This window comes from Sparus aurata, chromosome 12 (assembly GCF_900880675.1).
Source record: "Sparus aurata chromosome 12, fSpaAur1.1, whole genome shotgun sequence".
Classification (NCBI taxonomy): Eukaryota; Metazoa; Chordata; class Actinopteri; order Spariformes; family Sparidae; genus Sparus; species Sparus aurata.
Window position 1 is genome coordinate 27,336,327 of NC_044198.1, and position 10,639 is coordinate 27,346,965.

General features: G+C 47.4%; 1 protein-coding gene across 1 annotated transcript; it reads left to right on the forward strand.

The window, feature by feature from the left end:
• The first annotated feature begins 3,931 nt into the window (after nucleotides 1-3,931).
• Nucleotides 3,932-10,211, forward strand: LOC115592999 (gastrula zinc finger protein XlCGF28.1-like). Its single transcript, XM_030436316.1, has 3 exons — nucleotides 3,932-4,035; nucleotides 4,536-5,023; nucleotides 9,045-10,211. The coding sequence occupies exons 1-3, from the start codon at nucleotides 3,932-3,934 to the stop codon at nucleotides 9,887-9,889; spliced, it is 1,437 nt and encodes a 478-aa protein (XP_030292176.1). The 3' UTR covers nucleotides 9,890-10,211.
• The last annotated feature ends 428 nt before the right edge of the window (nucleotides 10,212-10,639 follow it).

Below are 10,639 nucleotides of genomic sequence, written 5' to 3' on the forward strand. Positions count from 1 at the left end.
ATCTCGACAGCATGACCGACTGCATCACAGAATACATCAGGTTCTGTGACCACACCACCATGCCAACCCGGACTGTACGCTGCTTCCCTAACAATAAGCCGTGGATCACCAACAACCTGAAAGCCCTTCTTAACAAGAAGAAGAGGGCGTTCAGGTCTGGAGACAGGGAAGAACTGAGGAGAGTGCAGCATGAACTTAGGGATATGCTGAGGGCCTGTAAAGACGCCTACAGGAGGAAGCTGGAGGCCAAACTCCAGCAGAACAATGTGAGGGATGTGTGGACTGGTATGAAGCAGATCACTGGGTGTAAGGTGAGCGGCAGGCAGTCATAGGGCAGCCTGGAGAGGGCAAACGAGCTGAACAGATTCTTCAATAGGTTCAGCTTATAGCCTTCGTCGTCTCCCTGACACCTCCAGACCCCCACACACCCTCACTGCCCCAAATGCTTCCTCCCCTCCCCCCTCACTCCCCTGCTGTGAGCTCTCCTGTGCAGCACCTCTCCTCCTCCTCCTCCTCCTCCTCCTCCGCCTCTTCCTCCTCCTCCTCCTCCTCCTCCTCCACCTCTTCCTCCTCCACCTTCACCTCCTCCTCCACCTCCTCGTCCTCCACTGAAGACATCAGCAGCCTTCCTCCCCATGACTGTGACTGCAGGCCAGGTTAGGAGACAGCTGGAGAGACTCCACCAGCAGAAGGCTGCAGGCCCTGACGGTATCAGCCCCAGGATCCTGAAGACATGTGCCAGCCAGCTGTCTCCTGTCCTACAACACCTCTACAACCTGAGCCTGGGTCAGGAGAGAATACCGGTGCTTTGGAAGACTTCCTGCCTGGTTCCTGTTCCAAAGAAGTCGACACCATCAGACCTCAATGATTATCTACCAGTGGCCCTCACATCTTACGTCATGAAGGTGCTTGACTGGTCTTGGCCAACCTGAGGCCGCAGATGAGAGCCCTGCTAGACCCTCTGCAATTTGCTTACCAGCCCCACTTGGGAGTTGATGACGCTGTCATCTACCTGCTGCAACGAGCCCATTCGCACCTGGATGGTGGAGGAGGCACTGAGAGAATCACATTCTTTGATTTCTCTAGTGCTTTTAACACCATTCAGCCACTGCTACTGGGGGAGAAGCTGCGGGTGATGGGTGTAGACGCCACAATGATCTCCTGGATTACTGACTACCTGACAGGCAGGCCACAGTTTGTCCGTATGGGCAGTGTTCTGTCTTATGCGGTGGTCAGTGATACAGGAGTTCCACAGTGGACTGTACTGTCTCCTTTCCTGTTCACCTTATACACCACTGACTTTCAGTACAACACCGGGTTGTGTCACCTGCAGAAGTTTTCTGACGACTCGGCTGTTGTTGGGTGTATAAGTGAAGGACAGGATGAGGAGTACAGGGCACTGGTGGACAACTTTCTGGAGTGGACTGGACAGAATCACCTGCGGCTAAACATCAGCAAGACCAGAGAGATGGTGATAGATTTCAGGAAGAAGAGGAAGACGGCTTTCCAACCACTGCGCATTCTGGGAAAGGATGTGGAGGCGGTGGAGGATTACAAGTACCTTGGTGTTACCATCAACCACAGACTGGACTGGAGATCTAACACTGAAGCTGTTTACAAGAAGGGGATGAGCAGACTTTACTTCCTGAGGAAGCTGAGATCCTTCAACGTGTGCAGCAAGATGTTGGAGATCTTTTATCAGTCTGTGGTGGCCAGTGTACTTTTCTTTGCTGTGGTTTGTTGGGAAAGCAGCATCGGAGCCAGCGACACCAACAGACTCAACAAACTGATCAGGAAGGATGGCTCTGTGATTGGCTGCAAACAGGACACTCTGAAAGCTTTTGGTGAAGAGTAGGACACTGAAAAAACTGTTAGCCATCATGGATAATCCTCTCCACCCTCTCTAACTCACACTGGTCAGAAAGCAGAGCACCTTCTCCGGAAGGCCTTCTGTTTATGTTATGTACAAAGTGTTTTATTTGCGGACCCACCACTGCTGTAACAAAATAATTTCCCAGTCTGGGATGATTAAAGTAATTCTATCTATCTATCTATCTATCTATCTATCTATCTATCTATCTATCTATCTATCTATCTATCTATCTATCTAAACACACTGTGTGAAAAGAGTATGAAAATGGTGTTAAATACAGTTAATTAAATGCATTTAAATAACATGTAAGAAATGGACTCCAGCTTATGAGGAAAGTGACCACAGTGAAGCGAACCAACAAGTGACCACCAGCTCCTCTCTAACAACTCTCATGTAGCTGAGAGCCGAGACCAGAAAGGAGGAAAACATGGAGACTCAGGATCAGCTGGAGGTGGAGAGCCAAAGAAAAAGAAAAGGCATTGCCGAAAGAACAAAAACTTTACCTCAACAGACATTCAACATAACACTCACCCAAGTGAAAAGTCTTTCAACTGTGACACATGTGGAAAGAGTTTTAAGATTAAGTCCCAATTGAATACACACCTAAGAACCCACACAGGTGAGAAACCTTTTACCTGTGAAATTTGTGGTAAAGCTTTCAGCCTCGGTCCAAACTTAACACGTCACATGAGAGTCCACACAGGTGAGAAACTGTTTACTTGCAACACATGTGGGAAAACATTCAGCCGACATTCACACAAAGCGAAACACATGATGACCCACACAGGTTGTGTGGACTTTCATGTGACGTGTTAAGTTTGGACCGAGGCTGAAAGCTTTCCCACAAATTTCACAGGTAAAAACTACAATTAAATGAATTTAAATAACATGTAAGAAATGGAAAAAATTATTAAAAGTTTTTTTGAGTCTGCTTAGTAACTGGAGAATTTTGTTGACCCAATTATTTTGTTCAACTTTAAAACTTTAGTCAGATGTGTTTTAATCAACCTCTGAATTAAATGTCTTTAGTCTGAAGCGGAACTGAAAGATTCCGCACTTCCCCTGTCGGAGCTTTAGAGCGTGACACCCAGCGGAAGTAAACAGTAGCAGCTAGCAGCATTAGCTGGCTGTGTGTAATGAATGAAGTGAAGACGGTACTGAGTGACAGCGCAGCTCATTATTGAATGAGTAATTAAAGAACAATGAGTTCAGTTGAGAGTTTGAGAGAGTTTGTCAACGAGCGACTAACTGCTGCTGCTGAAGAAATATTCAGAGTTTTTAAAACAACTATCGTCCAGTACGAGGAAGAAATCGATCGGCAGCGCGTCATGCTGGATATCTGCTGGAAACCCCAAGTAAAGTTACACAGGATAGGTGAGTAAAAGTTTCTTATTTTAATAACACTAATGTTCAGAGCCCTGGAGTGGCCACAGAGGGGGACATATGCATCGCAGCCACGTTTCACTACATGGAGCGAACATACGAGTGTTTCCCTCGTTTTGGTTCATTCCACTCCGGGACTCCGGAGGTTCTGAGTGTCCGCTGCACGGCTGGGCTCCGTTCTATAGAAGACCGCGGTGAAACTCCGCTCAGAAAATGATGATTTTACACACAAAACGTTCCGAAACATGTGAGGAGCACTAAAACTCAACAGAAAGAGTTGTGTCTCATTAAACCTATTACCAAGACATTTCGGCATTGAGTTTGGGTCAGTGGATCAGATGAAATGGAGACTAGTGGAATTTTTTATTTATTTATTTTACATTAAAAGATAAGTAACAAATATGAGGAGCACTAAAGTCCATATAACAAGGTGTGTCCTCTTTCCTCTTACTGCCAACACGGGGTGTCGGTTTATTTTGACTCAGAGTGTTTAATTTTATTCATTAAATCAACTGGCTTCACTGCAAAATGTTATCCGTTTCGTTTTATGGAACTGAATATTATTTAACTTGATGTTTTTATCAAATGACCCAACTTGTTTTAATGGTGATGGCTTTTTTGTTTTTTACCATTCCGTTGTAGGACTGCTTTTATTTTGTCAGTATTTATTTGATCATGTATCATACAATATACAACAAGGTGAAGTTGGTACTCTGCATTCAGCCCATCCTGAGGCAGCAGTGGGCAGCGTGTGGCAGGACCGAGAACCAACTCCAGATGTTAGCCAGTGCCTCGGTCAAGGACACGGACTGGAGAATCAACCAATGTTTTTGATGGTGGGGGGTACCAGAGAACATGGAGGAAACCAGCAGCTCTGTAACCAGGAGAGGAACTCCAGTCTGGACCAAGAGGACCCAGAGCCTCCAGAGATTAAATGGGTCTTAATGGCTGGAGCACGAATTTGCATAGCAAGCAAGTGGCTAGGTCTAAAACCATGGAAACAATAGTGTTGTCTTGCTCTGTGCAACAAAAATTTTGAGCGCTGTCTGAATATAGAATTAATATATTTTTTAACTACTTTCACCTGCAAGTCCAATTGTTCATTGTAACCAGACTGAAGTGAATCATTCAGTTTAGCATATAAACCTTCCAATTTTTCATATTTTGAGAGGCGCACTTCACGTAAATTAGATGCAATCGATCATCTCTCCCTCTCCCCCCTGGCACTCAACCTTGGCGTTATCCTGGACCCCACCCTCTCCTTTGATCCCCATGTCAGCTCCACCGTCAACACCTCCTACTTCCACCTCTGCCGCATTGCCAAAATCAGACGCTGCCTCTCCCCCCCTGCTGCTGAATCCCTCATCTACGCCTTCATCTCCTCATGTCTCGACTACTGCAACTCCCTCCTTACTGGCATCGCCTCTCATTCCCTCCATAGACTTCAAACGGCCCAAAACTCTGCTGCTCGCCTCCTCACTCACACCCAGTCCTGTGAACACATCACCGCCGTTCTCTACACCCTCCACTGGCTCCCTATCAAACAACGCATTGACTTCAAAATACTCCTCCTGACCTTCAAAGCTCTCCATCACCTGGCCCCACCCTACTTGTCTGACCTCCTTATCCCCCACCGCCCCTCCCGAGCCCTCCGATCCTCCTCCTCTCTCACTCTGACTATACCACCATTCAAACTCAAAACCTTCGGACACAGAGCCTTCTCCAGAGCTGCACCCCGACTTTGGAACTCTCAGCCCCAACCCATCCGTGACTCTCCCTCACTTACCACATTTAAATCCCGCCTAAAAACCTACCTCTTCTCACAAGCCTGCGATCTCCCCTACCCATAACTACATTCATTCTTGCCCTCTCCCCCTGACGCCCCCCCCACACTCTCCTTCCACTCTCCTCACTCATCAGCCCCCCACCGCACTTCAATCCACCCCCCCCCCCCCTTGACTATTGTTGTACCTGTTTCTGTCTGTTTGTCTGTACCAGCGTTCTCTACTCCACGCCCCACCATTGCTTTTGTTTACCTGTCGTGCTTTGTCTTCTGTTATCTTTGTTTGCTATTGGTGTATTATCTTTGTCTGCTATATATCTGTAAGCGACTTTGGGTCCTTGAAAAGCGCTATATAAATTAAATGAATTATTTATTTAACCATTTTTCTCCACTTCCATTGTTGGCACGGCTGTCCGGAGCTGTGGCCGTAAGGTCTCCGGTGCCTGTCGTGGCGGCAATCCCCGAACCCGGTGGTGGACCCCAGAAGTAAGAGATGCAGTCAAGCTGAAGAAGGAGTCCTATCGAGCCTGGTTGGCCCGGGGGACTCCTGAGGCAGCTGATGGGTACCGGCAGCACAGGCAGTCGCGGCAGCAAAAACTCGGGCCTGGGAAAAGTTCATGGAGGAGGACTACCGGTCGGCCTCGAAGAAATTCTGGCAAACCATCCGGCGCCTCAGGAGGGGGAAGCAGTCCTCCACCAACACTGTTTCCACAGGAAAGTCTATTCCAGGGTACTGGAGAGGAGAATTCGGCTGATAGTCGAACCTCAGATTCAGGAGGAACAATGCGGTTTTCATCCGGGCCGCGGTACACTGGGCCAGCTCTATACCCTCTGCAGGGTGCTCGAGGGTTCATGGGAGTTTGCCCAACCAGTCCACATGTGTTTTGTGGACTTGGAGAAAGCATTCGACCGTGTCCCTCGTGGCATTCTGTGGGACGTGCTCCGGGAGTACAGGGTCGGAGGCCCTCTGTTAAGGGCTGTACGGTCCCTGTACGACCGGAGCAGGAGCTTGGTTCGCATTGCCGGCAATAAGTCAGACCTGTTCCCAGTACATGTTGGACTCTGGCAGGGCTGCCCTTTGTCACCGGTTCTGTTCATTATTTTTATGGACAGAATTTCTAGGCGCAGCCACGGGCCGGAGGGGGTCTGGTTCGGGAGCCACTTGATTTCATCTCTGCTTTTCGCGGATGATGTGGTCTTGTTGGCTCCTTCGAGCCAGGACCTTCAGCATGTCCTGGGGCAGTTTGCAGCCGAGTGTGAAGCGGCTGGGATGAGAATCAGCACCTCCAAATCCGAGGCCATGGTTCTTGACCGGAAAAAGGTGGCTTGCTCCCTCCGGGTTGGGGGAGAGTTCCTGCCTCAAGTGGAGGAGTTTAAGTACCTTGGGGTCTTGTTCACGAGTGAGGGAAGGATGGAACGGGAGATTGACAGGCGGATCGGTGCAGCGGCCGCAGTAATGCGGTCGTTGTATCGGTCTGTCGTGGTGAAGAGAGAGCTGAGTCGAAAGGCGAAGCTCTCAATTTACCAGTCAATCTACGTTCCTACCCTCACCTATGGCCATGAACTTTGGGTCATGACCGAAAGAATAAGATCCCGGATACTGAAATGAGTTTCCTCCGCAGGGTGGCAGGGCGCTCCCTTAGAAATGGGGTGAGAAGCTCTGTCACCCGGGAGGAGCTCGGAGTAGAGCCGCTTCTCCTCCACATCGAGAGGAGCCAGCTGAGGTGGCTTGGGCATCTGTTTCGGATGCCCCCGGGACGCCTCCCTCGGGAGGAGACCCCGAGGAAGACCCAGGACACGCTGGTGTGACTGTGTCACCCAGCTGGCCTGGGAACGCCTTGGAATCCTCCCGGAAGAGCTGGAGGAAGTGTCTGGGGAGAGGGAAATCTGGGTGTCCCTGCTCAGGCAGCTGCCCCCGCGACCCGGTCCCGGATAAGCGGACGAAAATGGATGGATGGATGGATGGATTTATTATTTATTATTATTAAATAGTGTAGCGTGGCTCCAGATCAAACACTCAACTGAATCCCACAATATACTGGGGTCTTCCACTTAACCCATATTAATAGCTCTGCGTATTTCTCCCTAAATTGAAAGCAGAAGTCATAATGGTCAGATAAAGCTATGGGTAACATGGACGCATCACAGCTATCAAAAAGATGGGGTGGAGGCAAACAGGTAGGCGATTCTAGAGAAGGTCTTATGTCTTGAAGAAAAGAAGGAAAAATCTCTCAGAGAGGGGTTGACCGTGTGCCACAGAATCAACAAGACCAGTAACGCGAGCCCAAGACTGCAGAGCAGCTGAGGCCTGTCTCTGGTCCTGTGTTTCCGAAGCACCTGATCTGTCTATGGCTGGATCCCATACTATAAACTATAAACATGTAGTCTGCAAGCTGTAGCATAATGTCAGTGAGCACACTATAGAAATCTTAATCAAGGCAATTTTCCTGTTGCAACATTCATTTTTGGCAATTTTGGCTGTCCAGCTGGGAGGCTCAAACTTGTTAACCGTCGCCACTCTTGGGTTAGTCGTCCGGGGGGCCGTGAACGCTGGAGAGCGCTCAACAACCGGCTCATCTCCAGTAGCATCATTTGGGCGGTCCCGGTCCAGAAACCGGTGAGGAAAAAAGATGAGTGGACTGTCCAGATCTAATCTTGAGAGTGGCAGAGTAAAGTAGGAATGCCTTGATGCCCATTTCGCGTGCAATAGCCTTTGCCCTTGAGAATGATCTGTGGCATTTAGCTGTGTAATGGCTGAAGTCAGCGGCGAACCGGAGCACTTGGTTGCCAACTTAGGGTGGATGTTTCCTCACCTCCCGTAGGATGGACTGCCACAGAAGCAAAGGCAGCAAAAGATGAGCGCTTGTTATCGGTCTCCTTCCTTCGGTGAGCTCTGGCTGTTAATCCTGTGGGCGCGCTCTATTTCGGGTTTCAGGTGCTTTACTGTGGGGAACCACACCGGGATCATCCTTTCTGGGAACTGCACTGGGGCATCCTCCTCTGCGCTCTCTGGCATGCCGTGGCCCCGAATGTTGCATCTCCTACTACGGTCCTCCAAGTTTGCAAACTTCCGTTGGTAACTCTGCAGCTTCTCTTGAGTGTTGGAGATCCCGACAGAGACTTTCTTAGTGTCCTTTTTCAGAGTAGGAAGCTCACCTTCAGCCATAACAATCCTCGTGGTCAGTGAAGTGAGCTCTGTCTGCACAGCATCTAGGTTCTTAGCCACCTGCTGTATGCTAGCTTCCAGTTAGCCCTTTTATCTATTCTTCTTTTAGTCAGTTGCTGAGGCAAACTAACTGGTTAACATTTTCTGAATATAAAGCTGATCGTACCCATAGAGTTTGTGGATACTGTGCTCTTGACGGTGGCTTGCAGAACACGTCGAGAGGTGCAACTTTCAGAAATTCTCTACAGTCCGTGTCCTCAACAATATTAATCTGTCTACGGACGTGAACTTACTTAATGCCCTGCGTTCGGTGAGGGTGGTCTGCCGCCAGCCAGGTGTAACACCTGAGGTTGAAGCCCTGACACATACATGCTTTGCGTTGAGATGATACTTGGAGCTTGAGGTGCTTCGGTGAAACGAAAACTCCTTCCTGCAGTGTGTGCCGATCGTGTGTAGGTTTATATTGTTATTATTATTATTAATTCTCTGTCTTTTGTTCTCCATCCCTCCAGAGCTCCCACAGCAACATGTCTGTAAGGAGGAGGAGGTTCTCACTGACCAGCAGGTCTGTAATCAGGAGAGGAACTCCAGTCCGGACCAAGAGGACCCAGAGCCTCCAGAGATTCAAGAGGAACAGGAGGAACTCTGCACCAGTCCGGAGGGAGAGCAGCTTGTACTGAAGGTGGAGACGGATACCGTCATGTTGCTGCCAACTTATGAGGAAAGTGACCACAGTCAAGCAGAACCAACAAATGACCACCAGCTCCTCTCTAACAACTCTCATGTAGCTGAGAGCCGAGACCAGAAAGGAGGAAAACATGGAGACTCAGGATCAGCTGGAGATGGAGAGCCGAAGAAAAAGAAAGGACATTGCCGAAAAAATAAAAACTCTACCTCAACAGACATTCAACATAACACTCACTCAGGTGAAAAGTCTTTCAGCTGTGACACATGTGGAAAGACTTTTAAGTGCAAGTCCCTGTTGAAGACACACCTAAGAACCCACACAGGTGAGAGGCCTTATTCATGCAAAACATGTGGGAAAGCTTTCAGCCAAAGTTCAAACTTAACAGTTCACATGAGAATCCACACAGGTGAGAAGCCTTATTCATGCAAAACATGTGAAAAAGCTTTCAGGACTTGTGGTGATTGTAATCAACACATGAGAACACACACAGGTGAGAAACCACATTCTTGCAACGCATGTGGGAAAGATTTCAGGACTCATCGTGAATTGAATCAACACATGAGAAGACACACAGGTGAGAAGCCTTATTCATGCAAAACATGTGGGAAGGCTTTCAGCCAATGTTCAAACTTAACAGTTCACATAAGATCCCACACAGGTGAGAAACCGTATTCTTGCCAAACATGTGGGAAGGATTTCAAGTCTCATGGTGAATTGAAGCAACACATGAGAACCCATACAGGTGAGAAACCGTATTCTTGCCAAACATGTGGGAAAGCTTTCAAGTCTCATGGTCACGTGGATGAACACATGAGAATCCACACAGGCGAGAAGCCATTTACTTGCAAAACATGTGGGAAAGCTTTCAGGCGACGTGCAAACTTAACAGTTCACAGGAGAATTCACACAGGTGAGAAGCCGTTTACTTGCAAAAAATGTGGGAAGAAGTTCACGCAAAAGTGTAACTTAATAGCTCACATGCAAACACACAGGTGAGAAGCTGTAACCTTGCAAGACCTGTGGAAAGATGGTCTGATCAGTCTGCTTAGATGAGACATTTGATAACACGTTCAGGCGAGTAGCCTTGTATGTTGGAGATGGTTCAGTTCTAGTTTTTCATGCATAATTGCAGAACTTTAACTTTAAATGACACACTTGAAGAATCCTCAGAGGATCAATATACACAGGAGAAATGACGAGCTGACGCTGAATGTGTACAATTTCCCCTTGAGAAAATGTCAAAATATGTTTGTGTCTATCTTCATGCTGATTTGCCCATATTTGCCAACATGATGATTAAAAAGTTGAGTGAAATGTGTCCCAATTATTATTGTTCCTCATTTCCTGCTTTTATATAAACAGTTATATGTTAAATACTTGTAGTTTTTACAGTAGCTTCCATGTATGTAACCAAAAAGTTAGCTGTTAGTTCAAAGTAGCAGTTTAGAAAAGAGTACCACATTTCTTAGTGGAATTAAGCAGAGAAGATCTACACGTTAATACAAGGAGTACACAAACATAGTGTAAACACACTGTGAAAAGAGTATAAAAATGGTGTTAAATATAGTTAATTAAATTAATTTAAATAACATGTAAGAAATGGAAAAAATAATTAAATGTCTTTATGAGACTGTTTAGCAACTGGAAATTCTTTTGTTCAATTTTAAAACTAGTCAGATATACAGTATTTTAAACAAGTTCTGAATTAAATGTCTTCAGTCTGAAGCGGAACTAAAAGCCTCCACC

Bases quoted from the DNA above. Each gene is read 5' to 3' on its own strand.
- LOC115592999 (XM_030436316.1), top strand. From the start codon at position 3,932: ATGTATCATACAATATACAACAAGGTGAAGTTGGTACTCTGCATTCAG. The intron at 4,036-4,535 runs GTTAGCCAGTGC...TCCCCATGTCAG, and splicing joins ACCGAGAACCAACTCCAGAT to CTCCACCGTCAACACCTCCT. The intron at 5,024-9,044 runs GTGACTCTCCCT...CAGGATCAGCTG, and splicing joins CTCTCAGCCCCAACCCATCC to GAGATGGAGAGCCGAAGAAA.